The 17,080-nt window shown below is 56.1% G+C and overlaps 2 protein-coding genes across 2 annotated transcripts; one reads left to right on the top strand and one right to left on the bottom strand.

The window, feature by feature from the left end:
* Nucleotides 1–441: 441 nt before the first annotated feature.
* On the top strand, nucleotides 442–8,805 carry BORCS8 (BLOC-1 related complex subunit 8; the record flags this gene model as incomplete). The annotated part of the gene is made up of 4 exons (XM_082010996.1): nucleotides 442–478; nucleotides 2,636–2,748; nucleotides 7,071–7,135; nucleotides 8,763–8,805. The coding sequence occupies 4 exons, from the start codon at nucleotides 442–444 to the stop codon at nucleotides 8,803–8,805; spliced, it is 258 nt and encodes an 85-aa protein (XP_081867122.1).
* Nucleotides 8,806–9,538: 733 nt separating this feature from the next.
* Nucleotides 9,539–15,640, bottom strand: TMEM221 (transmembrane protein 221; the record flags this gene model as incomplete). The annotated part of the gene is made up of 4 exons (XM_082010849.1): nucleotides 15,108–15,640; nucleotides 11,641–11,726; nucleotides 10,850–11,361; nucleotides 9,539–9,622 (listed from the first exon to the last, which is right to left on the bottom strand). Exons 1-4 carry the CDS (start codon nucleotides 15,401–15,403, stop codon nucleotides 9,539–9,541), a joined length of 978 nt encoding a protein of 325 aa, XP_081866975.1. The 5' UTR covers nucleotides 15,404–15,640.
* Between the last annotated feature and the right edge of the window lie 1,440 nt (nucleotides 15,641–17,080).

Raw genomic sequence — 17,080 nt, 5'->3', positions numbered from 1 at the left:
CCCCACTGCCCTGTGCAGCCCTGGGCGTAACGGGGGGCCCAGCGCTGGGCACCCGAGGCCTTTGCCCGCCCCAGGCCTCCACACACAGATCCCGAGTGGGGGCACCGATGAGGAAAGGGGTGATCGTGGTGATTTAACACACCCCCTCCCACGGGGCTGGGCTGGGTCAGGGCAGCGGGGTCGCTGTGGCCCAACGGAGGGAGGCCGCCCCGGGGCATCCCCGACGCTCGCCCGCGGTGTGGGCCCGGCCCCGGGGTGGGGGGACAGCGCGGGGGGAGCATGTCGTCGTGGGGGGGGGGAGGGGGGGGCCTGAGGCGGAACGCCCGCGCTGGGGCGATGTTTCCAGCCGGGGCTGTTTGCAGCGAGGGGGGCGGCGCGGCAGTTTCCGGCCGGGGCGGTTTTGGCGGGCGCCGGCGGAAGCGGAAGTGGCAGCGGGGCGGGATGGAGGAGCCGGAGATGCAGCTGAAGGTGAAGAAAGGTGGGTGAGGGCCGGGGCTGGGGGGAAGCCGGCGGCGGCTTGGTGGGGCTCGGCAGCCGCGGGGCCGGTCGCGGTAGTACTTTGCGTGTCTCAGTTGGCCGGTTGTGACAAGGCGGAGGCACGACAAGGCTCTGTAGCGACAGTAGAAGTCACGACAGGGCCGTGCGGGTCGTGAAAGAGAAAGGTGCGATGGGACAGGGCACGTTGCGACAGAGTAGGTGGTGACAGGGCACTGCAGCCACAGCAGAGCCCAAAATGGCACCGTGAGGTTAGTCACGATGGGGAACTGGAGGTCGTGACAGGGCAAGGGACGACGTACCCCGACAGCACCCCACAGTTCGGGGCAGGCAGAGCTGGCGGGACCCCTGTGGGGGCCTGCCTCTGCCGTGGGGAGCTGCCTTGTGTCCCCCTCTCCCATCTCGTCCCCTCTTTACCTGCCCTGCTGCGAGGGTCTGTTGGATAACAGGAGGACAGACAGACAGTAGCTGTGTCTGTCCCAGCTGGGTATAATTATTCCTGTAAAGTTTTGCATTTATTCCCATTTGCATTCAGAATGCCCAGCGTGTCTGCCAGCATAACAGAACTGGGGTACTGGAGCAGTTGTCATTGAAACAAAAGCTCTGAAGGGAGGAGCAGAGAATAATTTTCCTTAAAATAGACAATTATGTAGAAGCCGAAATGTGTTCTGGTTCAGCCTGGTGAATACCCCTCCCCCGATTCACCCCCGCTATGAACGATGAAACAATCTCTGATTTTTGTATCTCTTAATTATTAGGAGTTGTCAGAGTTCACCTTGCAAACCTGCAGGGAAAGAGAGATCAGGGTTATGAAGCAGTGCAAACCACCAGCTGAAAAGATGTTCGTCTGTGGAGTGTGGCCCGGACAGCGGTTGGGCCAGGATAACAGGGGTGGAGGGAGGGGAGGTGGTTCAGCAGGTGGCTCGGAACGACACCGAAGCTTCCCAGGATCTGGTATGTGGCCACCGTGTCTCCTCTGTGGACATTTTTAGAACGTCCACCTGGGGGAGGCATCTGAAGGGGTGTCGTGGTTTAGCCCCAGCTGGCAACTAAGCACCACGCAGCTGCTCACTCACTCCCCCTCCTGCAGTGGGATGGGGGAGAGAATTAGAAAAAAAACCCTCGTGGGTTGAGATAAACACAGTTTAATAGGACAGAAAGAGAGAAAGAAACAACAATAATAATACCAACAAAGGAATGTACAAGAACAAGTGATGCCCAATACAGCGATTGCTCACCACCCAGCGATCGACAGCCCGTTCCCGAGCAGTGATTTCCGCCCCCCGGCTAACTCCAGTTTATGTACTGGGCATGATGTCGTATGGTGGGGAATATCTCTTTGGCCAGCCTGGGTCAGCTGTCCCGGCTGTGTCCCCTCCCAGCTTCCTGTGCACCCCCAGCCTCCTTGCTAGCAGGCCAGCACGAGAAGCTGGACTGTCCTGGACTGCTTAGCAACAACCCAAAACATCAGCACATTATCAACAATTTCTCATCCCAAATCCAAAACACAGTCTCATACTAGCTTCTGTGAAGAAAACCAGCTCTATCCTGGATGAAACCAGGACAAGGGGAGCAACAGAAGGACCCCACAGCAGGGTGAGGCTGAGACGCAGGAGAGCTCGAGGCTGTGAGCAGAGATGAACCCAAATTGCCGGTAACAAGACAGGGAGCCTCCAGACTGGGAGATGCCGACGCTCCCAGCCAAATGGGGCAGCTGCAGGCACAGGAGTGGGAGCCAGGCCACTGCTGGGCTCTGCTTTTCTCCTGCTCCCCTCCAGATTGGTCAGAAAGGGCCCGGTGATGGGCATAACCCAAGTGGTCACCGAAACCAGAACAACCAGAGCTCATAGGGGACCATGGAGGCGGTGACATCCCAGGCTGGTCTGTCTCCGGCTGGAGCCAAGCTCATCACTGGCTGCAGATACCGTTATGGGCAGTGTGGAAATGGAACTGCCTGTGTAGCGGGATTTTGCTTGCACATCCTTGTTAACAGACTAGTTATAAAAAATATGCAGGGTTTTTGCGCTGATCTCCATTGCTGTGTTGGGGACAGGACCAGCGCTCCAGGGCACCCTTTCCAACCCCACCTTCCCCCTGTTGCTCCCTGCTTTCCGTAACTCTGTTATTTTTCTTGTTGCAGTTACGGACAAATTCACAGAGAGCATGTACGTCCTGGCCAACGAGCCCTCCGTGGCACTGTACCGGCTGCAGGAGCACGTGCGGAGATCCCTTCCGGAGCTCGCACAGCACAAGGTGAGTTGTGCTTCTCTTTGGACTCCAGAGCTGCAACACAGTCGAGCACAAGCTGTTTTCCTGACTTGGCACATCGTCCCTATTTCACCTCTCTGTTGGGGAGCAGGAAGGAGGGAGGAAATTGGCTTTCAGGGTGTGAGGTGGTGTGGGACTCTGTCTCGGTCTGAACTGGAGGGGATGAGGGGATGCTGCAAATTTACCTGCGGACCTGAGGAAAAAACACTTGAGAGTCCAGCTGTGGTACCGTGCTCTCACAGCCGGACTTGTGCATGGTGACAAAGAAAAATGAGTAGTCTGTCGTGGTACAGGGCGGAGGGAGATGTTAAATCTTATTACCCCTGCCTACACTGTGAGATCTTTATTTCCTACATAAAATAATGAGGAGGGTGAGAGGAGGGAAGGGGGAGCGTGAAAAAACAAGTGAGAAGAGCCCACATGAGGCAAAGCAGGATAATGAATCGCATCTCACAGCTGTGTTCCTACTTTCCTCCAGAGCACGGAGCACAGACACTTTAATGCCAGCCTTGTTGTCCTTCTCCCTCTTCTGCCAGTCATGATTCATTAGGAGTGATGTCTCATGAATAGATTACTGCTTCATGTCTATGCTAATGCACTGTCAGGCCCCATTTTTCACCTTTGCTTTACAGCCCTGGTTTCCAAATTAACCTGGATTGTGACACTTTATTATTCAATTATTTATTAACGTTTTATATATGTGTCTGTGTGCAAGGGTAGTATATAGAGATGTATATGTATGTATAGCACATGCTGATGCAATTGCATCACTGGCAGGCGGGAGACAGGTTTGTAATATTATTCCTGAGCTGTCACTTGCTTTCATTTAATCAAGGTAGTCCCAATTTCAGGGAATGTGTCCTGAACAAAAGGAAATTGAGCAAATTGTATGACAAGTCATGCAGAGGGAAGAGATCAGTTTCCATCACTGAACGGCACGTAACGGGGATGAGGGCGAGGGGCAGCACAGAAGCACTAATGGAAGCGACAGCCGAGTGAAGGCACCGGACACAGAGCGCCTTGTTAGGCAGCAGGGTTTATGCTGGGCAAGGTGTCTGAAAACCTTTGATTCTCTCATTTTCCTTGCTTGGCATGCAGTTACCCGCAGTGTTCTCCCACCTCTCTGGCTCATCTAAGTTCATTTCCTAGCTGCAGCCATCCCAGAGAATTGTCTTTTGTAGCCAGAATTGCTTGCTGTTTTCCACTTTTCCTGTGAGAAACGAGGTCATGCCATCCTGTGAATGCCAGCAGCAAACGCAAGGACCCTGCATCCCCCTGTGTGACTGCAGCCATCACAAACACCAGATACCTTTGGTCTTTGCTGCCTTCATGTTCAGCCTTGCAGCCTCCCTCCTGCCCTGGCCGCTAGCCCCAGCTGGGGCAGCAGTGGCCTTTGTACACGAGGAAGAGCTCGCTGTGCTCCCCGCAGTAACGGTGCGCGTCAAGGACAAAGCCGAACCGACCGCACGGTGCCCACTGCCCAAGGCCACCCCAGTACCTGTTTGCCTCTCTAGTGTTAGAAAACATTTCCTGATGCTTGCTCGGAGGTGCTGCCGTTTATGTTCATTGCTTTTTTGCCCACTTCCAGCTGCTTAACTGCTTTCCTGATTCTTGGCTGTGTTTAATAGTGCACTCGTGTGGCAAGAGCTGGGAGAAAATGGAAAGAAAATTGTTTGTCGCAGCTGAGACAACAGCAGATCCAGAGCTGCTCCTAGTGACCTCTCCTCCAGCCTTGTCAGCTCCTGAGTTCATTTTTTCTAAGGCTGCAGCATCGTGTTTGGGAGCATGCTCTCCTCCCTGCTGGTAACCAGTCCCTGCTAGGAACTGGGAGAGTTAAATATAACTCAGGCCAGTGTCTTGACTGTGCTGCCAAGCTGCTGGTAACAGGCTTGTGGCCAGGTTCCCTGCATTGTCCTTGATCTCACTCTCCTTTTATCCCAGTTTCAGGCATTGCTGTTTGCAGTGAACAGGCTGGGCCTGTCAAGCCCTTGAGCCCAGGCAGCCAAACCCCAGGAGAGAGGGATGCGCTCAGGGCCCTGACACAGGGACAGCAGAGTGTGCAATTAGATGGGGATGGATATTTTGGGTTGCTCTGCCAGAGCCCATCGGCTTTGTGGCTAGACACTGGAACAGGAGGGTGTCAGCAGGGCTGTGCACCGTGAAAACGCTGTCAGTTTTTATCTAAATCAGAGCAAAGGCATTAAAGTGAGGTGGTTTTAATTCTTCAGAACAGAAGAAAAAGGAACGTTCTGTGTGGATCCTTTCCCAGGTAATTTAGTCCAAAGATGTAGATAATGTATAAAGGAAGCAGGATTTATCGGTGGTTTCCAGGTTCCCTTCAGCCACGCAGCAATTCTGTCTCTGGATGGCTGAGTTCTCCTGAGACGCAGCTTTTGAAATTCCCAACGGGATTAAACTTGGGAAAAATTGGGAGGAAGGGGGCTGGGAAAAAAGTTTCTGCAAAGAGAAGGTCACCTCCATGCCTTTACAACAAGCAAGTTTCTATGATTTGATAACACAATAATCTTAATACCTTCCTCACCATCTCAAACTCTCCAAGCAGATTTACCACCTCCCTGATAAGAGACATCGTGATGCAAGGCCCTCGCTGCCTCCGCGCGTCGTAGCTGCGCTGCTAAGCCCCGCTCCGCACAGAACAGCCTTTCTGGATTTTGCCTGGTCTTTTGAGAACTTACATCTCCTCATTAATTTACTTCCAAGCAACAATAATATATCATTAGTGCTATTGTATATTAATAGCTGGCTTTAGTTCTTAAACTGCATCCAAGGGCATGTCCTGGGAATTTGAAGAAAGGACATCAAGAAAAGATTAAGAAGTGAGGAGCTCTAGGGAAAGGCTTTTGTTCCTGATTAAGGACATGAAAACCTAGGAATTGGTGGGAGCGCTGGGAAGAGGCATCACTGGCTGCGATACTGGGAAATGATTAAAATCTATTGGTGCTCAGAAACGGCAGGACTACAGCAAGCGGCCGTGACACATATGACTGAGCCAGCGCGACGTTGGGGTCTAAATGGTTGTTAAAGATCATCTGGCACCTCTTGGAGAGAGCAGGGTGAGGAGCTGCAGGAAAGTTTCTGCGCCTTTTGCAGTTGCCTCTGCACACAAAGCGTGTTCCCAGCAACTGATACAGTCGTGAAAAACACTATTGGACTCTGGGACAAGCGCGGTCTCTGGGGGGTTGCGAGCCCTGGGTTGAAGGACTCTCTCCTGCAGAGAACTGCCTAGAGCATTGCATGTAGAGGCTTGTTTCTTTTGTAGTTTAAAGCGATGTGGTCAAGCGTCCTGATGTAGGGCAGGCTTTGAACAGCAGAAGTGATTCTGGATACAGTCCAAGCTCCTACCCGACCTCCTTCACTCACAGAAAGAGGCCCTTGGATTTCCTCTGGCTTGTAACTAGACCCAGCAAAATAGACTGGAGAATTAGCTCCCATGAGAACATATTTTAGTGCCTGAACTACTTAAGGACTTTTGAAGTAGTTATCTATTGGGCTACACCTCTGAATTCAGCTGCGCTTTCATTGTGATTTGGGTATTTGGTTTTCCCTTTCCTTGGAGCTACAGTGTACCATTATGTCCCAGGCTGCATGCAGTGCTGCTTGAGTTTGCATGAAGTTTATGGGGCTCCTTCCAAGCTCGGGAAAAGAAGGGCACAGCGCTGACTGCTGCTTCGGATCAGACGCCAGAGTTTCAGAGCAGACCAGAGGACAGTCTGCTCTGAAATGGGGATGCTTGCAAATAGGGATGCTTGCTGCTGTGAAAAATTTGTGAATGGCAGGTCTAATGAAATGAGAACTTTCAGTGCTGTGAAAGAAACTTTTACCTGGTTTTCAATGAAGGACTAAGGACCGGACTCTGCGGGAGCTGTGTTAGTTCAGATTCTGGCTGCCTGCTAGGCCAGACACACCGGGACACCCGAGTATGCTGAAAGATCCAGCTGGTCCGTTGCACTCAGTGCAACTGCTGGTTGCTCACAGCCTGACTGACCGTGGATCTCAGCTGGCTTGTGGGCTAAAACATCTAAAAACAAGGGGAAATTTGCCAGAGTATCCAAAGTACTGAACTAGTAGCCCTTCCAGAAATACACACAATAAATGCTTCTTTTAAATGCTAGTGTGTGGTGCCTGGAGCATGTCACAGGCTGTCAAGCGGAGACAGAATCCAAATGTAATTTCCAGGGAAAAGCAGCCAGAGCCCCTGTTTGGGCAGGGCTGGCAGAGCGTATCTCTGCGAGCTGCGCTGCTGCGTCTGCCCAGTGCACACCTAACGATGCCGCCTTCTCTTTCAGTCCGACATGCAGAGCTGGGAGGAGCAAAGCCAAGGAGCCATCTACACGGTGGAGTACGCCTGCAGGTACTAGAGACTCCCCCAGGCAGGAGGGTTGTGTTTGCGGGTGGAGATGATGTGGTAGAAACAAAGCAGAAGCCGCCGGCGCCTCCCTGGCGTAAGCGAGGGGGGAGCATAGTCAGGGTGGGGTGCGAGGGTGCGAGGCAATGCTCTCTGAACCATTACCATGAATCTCGGGGGCTTCACTTTGATGAGCATGCCAGCTCTTCCCTGTTCTGTGCGCGGTGCAGACCTGCCAATCTCCAGCAGTAAATCCACCCACCAGCTAGCTAGCGTGTGAAGATGCAACGCGCAGTATAAAGTTGAGGTTTCTTATTTACAGTCCTCTCTGTCGAGGGCTGTGTGCTCTAAAACCATGACGCCTATGGAGGTCAGGCATTGGAACAGGCTGCCCAGGGAGGTGGTGGAGTCGCCATCCCTGGAAGTGTTCAAAAAACGTGTGGATGTGGCGCTTCAGGACATGGTTTAGGGGACATGGTAGTTCTGGATTAATGGTTGGACTTGAAGATCTTAAAGGTCCTTTCCAACCTAGTGATTCTGTGATTCTGTGAAATACTAACCAGTCTCCCCCCACCCCTCTCTTTTCGTCTTTCAGTGCCATCAAGAACATGACTGACAGCAGCGTGTACTTCAAGAGCATTGACAGTCTGCTCAAACATGCCATTGCCATGAAGGATCAGCTGAACGCTGCTCAGGGCCGCAGGTAGCAAGGGGATGTGACACTGCCCGTTTATCTGAGTGACCGTTGTGGCTGGCAGAGGCTTTGGTGATGTAATGCAGCCCAGTGCAAATATGCCAAGCAGTTACCTCAGTAATATGATTCTAGACTATTATTCGAAAGAGCATGCTGCTTGCCCTCCAGTGATCTTCCGGCTTTGTTTACTGGGAAGCAAATAATCTCGTTTACAAAAGGGTAACTGGAAAGTAATTTATTTCCTTCTTTTAAAAGGGATGTTTGGTTTTGTAATACATTAAATCTTCGTTGTACCAAAGGCATTTGGAGTGAAATGATGCTACCGAGATGGAGTCGGTGAGAGGCTGCGTTTGGTGCTGTTCTGTCATGTATGTGCCTCTTTTTGGGCAGAGTCCCATAGAGATACGTGGTAGCGGAATGATGATGCATTTTTGTATGTTTGCAGTTGAACTACAGCTACTAAAATACCTTCCAGCAGATCGTCTGAGTCTAGTGTCTTTGTCTCTCCTGAGAACGGTGTTGGTATTGGAGTCTGACTGTGTAGGAGTCAGAAAATTCCTAAATGCCCATCCCTGATAAAACCACCACGGCAAACAGAGAGCCTCTGTCTCTGCAGAATGACTCTGCCTTAGACACTTCTGGTTCAGGTTCCCCATTTTCCCAGATGCCTGCATGGCAGGGTCACACTCCGTGCAACCCAGAGCATTTTTAGTGTTTTTCACAATGGTGTGGCTGCGAAGATTGCTGTCTCAACACCCACTGGGGCTGGTGCGTGCTGCTCTGTAGTCGGCACAGCACACTGAAAGGTGTCCTTGTCTAAGCTGCTCTCCTGCTGCAAGCAGTGAGGTTTTATGTGAGGGAGCCCCTGGTTCTCCACATTCTTATGGCTGCTGGTGTCCTGCCTGCCTGCTGGACATGACTGTCTCTCTCTTTTTACAGCACTGTTGCCCCACAAGCCAAGAATCCTCCAGCCAGTTCCTGATTTCAGACAAGACTGGCTGTCCTCTGCCGCCTTCTTCAGCCCAGCTCCATGTTCTCCAGCCACAGGGAGGAGTGAAAAAGCACCTGCTCAGTCTGTGAAGCTGCACAGAGGCCTCCGCCTGCCTCTCTGTTCCCAGTAACAAGGTGCTGCACCTGAGCAGGCACATCCTGTCCCTGGGGCCAGGACTGCCTTTTGGGGGGTGCTTTGGGGAGCGGTTGTGTCCCTGTCCACAGCACTCTGCAAATGGGAAATGGGATGGTTCTGCGTTTGTCCTTTCCAGTTCTTTTTGATGGCAGACTGCTATGAGGCGTCTTCCTCTCTACCTCTTGGCCACAGAAATATCTCAGAAAAACTAGGTCTTGCTTTCAATATTTTGTAGATGGCTGTGGAAAGACATAATGTAGGCACACTTCAGCTTTGTTCAGGAGGCATTCTGCAAGGAGAGTTTTTCATGTGTGTGCCAGGGAGTTGCTGAATTTGGTTTTAGTGAGAACAATAAAAAGAAAAAACAAAGTTCTGTCTAAAACCTTCCCCTGTTGCTCGCCTCAGGCTGGGGGGGTCTTGGAGCCTGCTGGCTCTGCGTGTTTCAAAGGGCATGGAACAAAACAAAGGCATGCAAAGTTGGAGCCTTTCAAAAGAAATTGTCCTGTTCTTCAAAAAAAACAACAAAAAAGAACTTTCTTCATCCCCTGTCAAGCAGTGGGAAGCAGAGCTGTACGCACAGCTTTGGGGGTCACTTTGAAAACGATGCAACTTCAATGTTAATCTCTCCTGGAACCAACAGTTCTGTTCTGCTGAAGAATTTACCAAGGATGCAGGGATCAAAGTGGTGCTAAACTCGGTTTCTGAAGAAATTGTATTGTGCTCAAGATAACGTGTCTTTCAGGATAATAGCACGGGAGGCGAGAGGGAATCTGTTTGAATCGGTGGCCTCCCTTCACTCCTTTAAATGCTTTTCTGATTGCTGAACGATGAGGAATTGGGGAAGAACCAAGCATGCTGCTGTGCTGGGCCTGGCAGGGCTGGCAGAGAGTGGTGCTGCGAGTAGCCAGCAAAGTGGTGGTCAGCGCGGGGACGGAGTGAGCCAAGCCTGCTCGTGTTTCACGGAAACAGCTGCCACCTTTAGCACTTGTGCTTTCTGCCCTGCGTGCAGCAGAGGACTGGCGGTGCCACTGCAAACCCCGGATCTCCGCCTCGACGATCTTCTCCTGGTGGTAATCCCCCAGAATGGTCCCTCCACCACTGAGCAAAGCCAGGGCACTGGGGCTGCTCCAGCACAGCCCCCTTCCCTGCCAGGAGCTGTCAAATGTGACCCTGCTGAGCAACCTACGTCCTGCTCGGAGGGTGGATGCGCTGGTGATCAAGCAGCAGGCTCTCTGCCGTCCCAAACCCACTCTTTGCAGCTTGCAGACTCCTCTGGTTCCGTCTCACTTGCTCCTCCATCACCTCCCTCAGTTTCTTACACCCACCTGGCTGCTTGCTGCGGGGAAGTGCTGCTGTGTCAGTTCTGTGAACCATCTCAGGGTAGGGCTGGCTCCTGGGGATGGAGGAGGAAGGAAGAAGGCAGGAGAAGGGCAGGGAGCTACAGACAGCCAGAGAAATCGGCTGGGATCTTCTGGAGAAGGAGGGTAGGTCTGCTCGTGGACAAGGTCCACTTGCTGCTTCTTGCCCAAGTGTTCCACTCCCTTTGCTGCAGCTGGGACAGCTGTGGGTGTCCTGCATGGGTCGCTGCCCTGCCAACGTGGCCCTTGGTCGTGGGGTGGCAAGTGCCAGCAGCATCGCAGGTGGCAGGAGGGGCGGGGGACTCGGGGCAGGCGGCCGAGGGCTTTTGACTTTGAGTGGAGGTGGCATCTTCTCTGTAAAAGCAGCGAAGAGCAGCAGGCAGTGGCTGCACCGGCGCGAGGGCGGAGGGTGGAAAAACAGCCACCCCCCTGCGCTGGTGAGACATGACCTATATTAAGCTCTAGAGATGCAAATCTCAGCCCTGGTGCCTGCAGCTCCCCTGGGACGAGATGGGGCAAAAAAGTCCCACTTCCACTCACACCAGCGTCGAGTCCTTGCCCGAGGCTCCGGGTTTGCGCGACAGCATGTTCCTCATCTCCTGTGTGACGCCGCTCCAGGGCTTGCCCTGTGCCTGCAGCAGGCCTGGCTCTGCCAACAGCGTCCTGCATGCTCGGGGCGGGTTGTAGTTCTCCTTCTCGGAGCAAAGCCCAGGGCTGCCTGAGGAGGTGAGGTTGCTGCTGGCCGGAGAGCCCAGCTGGGATTTGCGCTCCAGGAAAGGAGGGAAGGAAAATTCCCGGTGGATCTCGGGCAGGGGCTGGGGCGCAGCCGCATTCTTGTTGTTCAGATCGCTGCTGGAGGATTCGCCGTGCTGGGCAGAGTCGTTCTCGTACAGGGTGTGAGAGACCTCAGAGCGGCTGCGGCGCGAAACCTGGGAAGCCCGTACCAGGGCGTGCGTCACCGTGATCAGCAGGACGATGATGCCAGAGGAGAGGATACAAGCGCTGGCAATGCCGGCCTCCAGTTCAAACAGCAGCAGCATGTAGATGGCGAGAGCTGGAAGGAAGGGAGAGCGCAGAACACGTTGAGGAGCCAGAAAGACTAAAGCGATGATTTTTGACCTGCAAAATTCAGGCCAGAGGAGCCCTTGTGAGGGCTGGTCACTGAGAACAGAAAGTTCGTGCTACAGGAATGAGCTGGCAAAGCCGTTTGCAAAACAAACCCAATGCTGAAGTAGAAACTCAGCAGCTCACCAGCAATCACTGCAGGATGTATCGTCTGGGTTGAAAATGCACGGTCCCTGCTGGGCTGTGCTGGTGGGAAATGAGCACTTGCCTGTTAGGTAGACTGAGACCCCGCAGCAGAACAAGCCGATGGCAGCGTGGCGAACCGTCCGGCTGTCCAGAAGGAACCAGTCTGCCCTGCAAAACAGGTGAGAAAAATAAAAGTTTGGTGTAGTCTCCTGGGCCTGGTCTCGGCACAGGAAAAACGCTGATGCTCTGGCCCCGGCTGAGAAACTGAAACACTGGTTTTGCATAGAGAAGAGATTCAGAGCCAGGTCACAAGCCCAAGGGCCTCTGCTGAATTGAGGTTTCTCCCAGGCTGCTGGGATGCACAGCTCTGGGCTGTGTTCTTCCCACTCTGGAACAGAAGATTTTGAGATCACTTGAAATTTCAAACTTTTCCCACCCTGAGCTTCGGAAACCAGACATGGTCAGGGGCTTGGGAGAGAGAGATAACGGCTGAAGGCTTTTTGCAGCTGATTTGCCCCTGTTCAGCACACCCTGAAGAGCAAGCAAGGAACAAAACTGAGGCGTGTCAACCCCATCTCCCCCTTAAAGAGTTGAGGAGTGCTGGCGCGTTGAATTAAGCAAGGCCAGGTTCTCCGCCTCACCCTCGGGGTGGGATTTGTGCGCTCAGCGCGGATTGCAAGCCTTTTGTCTGGAGGGGGCTTGGTACTTGAATTGTGCTTAAAACACATGAAAAGACCAGCTCCTTTCCAGCAGGGCCTTTGTTTTCCACCCAGCACCGACCCCTGAGCCTGCTGCCTGCGCTTTCCCCGGCCGCGCTCTCCGCCGAGCCGGCCCGCAGCCCCAGCCCGACAGCTCTGCTTGGGCATCTTCGGAGCCAGCTGGACCTGGCAAACCTCAGTCCTCGCTGGGCTTTGGAGGCTGCTGTCGCCAGAGGATGCCTCTGCTAATTGGGAGAGCGGGATGAGGTCGTTAGGAGATGCAGCGTAGTGTGGCCACGGTGGAGGTTGGCAGACGGGCGCCAGGCGACCTGGGGAGGGGGCGGTTGGAAAAATGAGAGCTCAGAGATGTTGGCAGGACTGCGATGCTGGGAAGCCGCAAACAGTCCCTTAAAACAACTGGGGGTGCCCAAGGCCTTGCTGGCCACCTCCAAAAATCGCGGGGAGCTGTTTGGGAACGCGCCCGGGCTTGGAAGGACCAGCCAAAGGGGCGGCAGCACAACCACCCTCCTGCCAGGACCGGCCCTCGTGTTGCTCCTCTGCAGCAGCCAGCTCCTTTCACCCCCCCGGGCTGAATTGGGCAGCCGAGGACGCTGTACCCTGGCCCAGTCTCCCCCCGGCATGGCCTGGCCCCCTCCCCTCCTCCTGGGCTTGTGGTAGCCCATTGCTGCCTGCCTGGGGAGCCTGCAGCCAGGAGCCGTTAATAGACCCTGGCCCTGCTCCTCGCTGCCGGCGGGGAAGAGCAGCCGCTTTGTTTTATTAATTACCTGAGTCGCGGGGGGGGGGTTAAGCAGGGAGGAGAAGGACTTTGTTTGGAGCTGGCTTAGACTATTGAGCTCAGCGCTGAGAAGCGGCGTGGTAATTCAGTGTGACAGGCCCAACGTGGGAAAGGTCCCTGGGACGTGAGCGGGTCCCCTAATGAAACTGGTGCCCAGTGGGGCCAGGCCAGCTCGGCCACGAGGAGACGGTGGCTAACAGCATCCCATGCCACGGGGCAGAGGGGCTGCGACCTGCCGGCACTTCCTGCCTGCAGACCAGCATCCCTGTGTCCCACGAACCTGCCCTTTTCCTCCCAACGATGAGTGTAACCTTCAGGTCGCGGCTGGGGAAACTGAGGCACAGCCAGACTGAGTGATCAGCTTGAAAACCTGGGCAGAGGGACACCAACCCCACCAGCACCTCGTATTGCCTGCAGCAAAGCCAAAAGCAGCCTCTAGCTTTGCCAGGGCTCTGGAGCAGAGCCCAGGAATATTATTTAAAATCAATTTGTTTGGGAACAGCTTCCCTGCTCGGTGAGGCGTGCCAGCGGAGTCCGCAGCCGTGCAGCGATGGTTGCTCTGTCCTGTAAGCCCTCCAACAGGTCGCTGCTGCTGGAGCATGGGCTGGCCCGCGGCCGGCACGCTCCGTCTCTACCTGTGACTTTGCATCCGGCTGCCTGATTAGCGCTGCTCCTGTTTCATGCTCGGGATTTTCAAAGCTGAACCTCACAACTTCGAAACTGAGCATGTTGCAGCCCAAATAGATACCAGATCTCCGACAAATTTACAGCTGATGGGGAAGTTTCTGCTGTAACAGTTTTCTGGCAGAAACTTGGCTCCCACAGAAAGCAAAGTTTGCGATGGGAACTTCGTGTTTTGCAGAAATATTTTGCTCTCCTTTGTTAACGAGCACGCTAAGCATCAGCTTCGTTTGGAAGACACTGAGAGGAGACGCTGCTGCTTGCTGGAGTGCCTCCAGCCGTTGTGCTCCGTGCAGAGCAGGACGCGTTGACGGGTTTGTCTAATCAGGGACAAAACTAACTGTTGAAACTTTATCATTTCTTTTAAATGAGTTCTGACTTGCTTAAGTCGGAGTGGTCCCAAAATGGTCCTGTGGGGACCATCGCATGAGCTACAGAGAGGGACCTCCACGTACAGACCAGTTTCCACCAAGGTGCTTTAAAATCTGATTATTCACAAGTTGGTTTTTTTTTTTACTTTTAACGCAGGAGCAGAGCTGGTTTTGGGCTGGGCCAGCACGGGCCGAGGAGCCACCAACCCAAGGCAGGTCTTGGCAGAGAAAGGAGAGAGGAATCAGTTCGGAAACCGTTTTGCGAGTGTAAATGTGCTGGTAATGATTAAATCAACACATGTCTATGGTTAATGATCCCAGGCCTGCGGTCGTTTTGGTGCTGCGCGAGTGGCCTGTGCAATCACTCCGAAGAGCCCAGCCCTCCCACTGCAAAGGGACAAATTTTGGGTGCTCCTGGCCATGGTAGCCAGCGCATCTTCCTTGCCTTGGCCGTAGAGCTAAACTGGGCCGGCAGGCTGGCGTGACCCCCCACGCGTTAGCCCCAACGGTGCTACACATGCCCCCCCCAAGGGGCACATTTACAGCCCTGGGATTCATCGGCCAGCGATAACGCTGCGTCCCGAGCAGGCACTGGAGAGGTGGGTTTTGTGATACCCAAGTGCTCAGCGAGTGCCAGCAGCACCCTCCGCCCCCGCAGCCCCCCTTTCGCAGGGGCAGTGACTGGGGGGGCCCTGGCAAAGGCCGGATCTTGGGGTGCAGGAGGTGTCGGCAGGGCTGCGCGTCAGCCCGCGCCGAGGGGACGAGCGCCCTGGGACAGGTCCCGGGGCAGCGGTGCTACCCTGCACCCCTCGTCCTCCTTGCACCCCTCATTTCCCCAATCCCTTCTGCACCCCTCCAGCATCCTCCCTCCTCTGCAGACCTCCTTCCTCCCCAGCCTCCCCGTGCCCAAGACCCCTCTGAGCCCCCCCCCCCCGCATCCCCACAGCATCCCCGGGGCCCCAGAGCACTCGGTGCCCCCCCACACCCCCTCCGCGGCTCTCACCGGTGGGGCCCGGGCTGCCCCCGGCACAGTTCGGTGCTGAAGTAGCCGTGGAGGAGGCAGAGCAGGAGGCAGCTCACGTTGAGCACCAGGCAGAGCGCGGCCAGCACGGCCGACACCGGCAGCAGCACGGCGGCCGCCGGCTCCGGTAGAGCCCCGACCCCGGGACCGGCCCCGGCCCCGCCGCGCCCCGACGGCAGCTGGAAGATGAGGCTGGAGGCGAGCAGGGCCATGGCGGCGGCCAGAGTGCCGAAGAGCAGCAGCACCGTCAGGGCCCGCTGCGGGTAGGTAGCGGGCATGGCGGGATCGGTACCGGCAACCGGGCCGGGAGCACGGCTCGGCGCGGCCGGAGCCTCCGCCTCCCTCCCTGCCCCACCGCCCGCCGGGGCGGGCCTGTCCTGCCTCCCGGGCCGGCCCCTCGCCTCCGCCCAGCGTCCTCCCCCCCCGAGGGGTCTGGGAGCCTCTTTGGGGCCGGTGGGGGCTTGGGGGGAGGGGGGGCGGAGGGGGCAGGACCGGGGGGCTGCGAGGAGGGCTCGGGTGGGTGGACAGAGGGACAGGGGGCCGGGCGGGTGCCACAGCAGCCCCCGGGGTGCACCCGCCGCCCCCCTCGGCTCTCCCCGATCCCGGGGCCAAGCTCCGGCTTTCCCGCTCCTGGGAAAAGCCCCGGGATCAACCCCGCCAGCGTAACCCCGGCCTCGGCGCGGAGCGAGCGGGGATGAGGGTGGTGAGGGGGGGACCCAGCGGTGGCCTAATCTTGCTTTCCTCTGGGGGAGAGGCCCCTTTGGCCTCCACCTGCCGCCGGAGCATCCTCGCCGGGTCAGGAGCGAGCACCCAAAATGTTCTCAGTCCCGCAAGGCTGAGAAAGGGCCCGTGAGGCACTGCCCTGCCGTCAGCCGCCGGCCCATGGGGCCGGCATGAACTTCCCGTCTCTTATAAATATCCTGGGAAACAGAAGCGCCTTTTCCCCCAGGATCTGCTCCACCAGCGGGTCTCCCCTGGGGATCAAGGAGGATTAATGCGCGAAAATTCACTCTACAGGTTGCCCGTTGCCTTGGGAAAGACCCTGCGCCTTGGGAGCCGTGGGGAAACTGAGGCAGCATTTCCCCACGTAAACCCTCGGCCCCCCGCAGCAACTTCCCCGGCGTAGGAGACGAGGGGACGTCGGGGTCGGTCCTTTCCCTGCACGTCCCGGGCACCCTGCCAGGGCCAGGCCCGGGGACCGGGTGCGACGCTGACTCCTCCAGCCTGGTGTCATCAGCGCCTGGGCCCCTGCCCAAGCCTGGCTGTGGGATCTGGATGGGGTGACCTTTCCGTCTGGCAGAGGAGCGCTGCCCGCCGCGGCGCTGCCGGCCTGCCCGTCCCGCGTGGGTGGTTCCTGCTGGCACCCTCCGCTCCGGCCGGAGCCGCGCGGGACACGGGCTATTTTGAAAGCTGGTGTGTTGGCCTTGGCAGGCAGCGCGGGTTTGGCTCCCGGCTCGTTTCCAGCCCCGCTCGCATTTTTGGCTGGGGGGGCACATCAGTCCCCAGGCCCCTGTCGCTGGCACTTGGCCCAAAGTCCCCAAACCAGCTCCTGGTCACGGTGTCTCTATTGCTTCCCCGTGGCTGGGAGAGGGATGGGGCTCAGCCGTGTCCTACACGCTGTGTCACTGGGGGTGCAGAGCACTGCGGGGCTCAGCCTGGAGCACCAGCAGCTTGGGCTCCCCAAAACCCCAGGATTTAGGGTCAGGAAGGGCCTCAAGAGGGAGCTCAAAGCTTTCAAGCTGCCGACCCACAGCTTGCAGGGAGCAGCCAGGCAGAGCCCAGCCTGGGCACCCCCTGACCCGGGGGGTCCGGGCAGCCCCTGCGCCCAAAGAGAGGGTTCAGCTGCCACGCTTAGCCAGGGCAAGCCCCTGGACAGCCCGAGGCGAAGGCAGGGGGATGGGGCAGGGAGGTCCCACCACCCGGGCAGGCAAAGGGCCACGCTGTGTGTCCCCAGA

The sequence above is a fragment of the Phaethon aethereus genome, assembly GCF_964289735.1.
Source record: "Phaethon aethereus genome assembly, chromosome: 26".
NCBI classification, from domain to species: domain Eukaryota; kingdom Metazoa; phylum Chordata; class Aves; order Phaethontiformes; family Phaethontidae; genus Phaethon; species Phaethon aethereus.
This window is presented reverse-complemented; position numbering and strand designations above follow the sequence as displayed.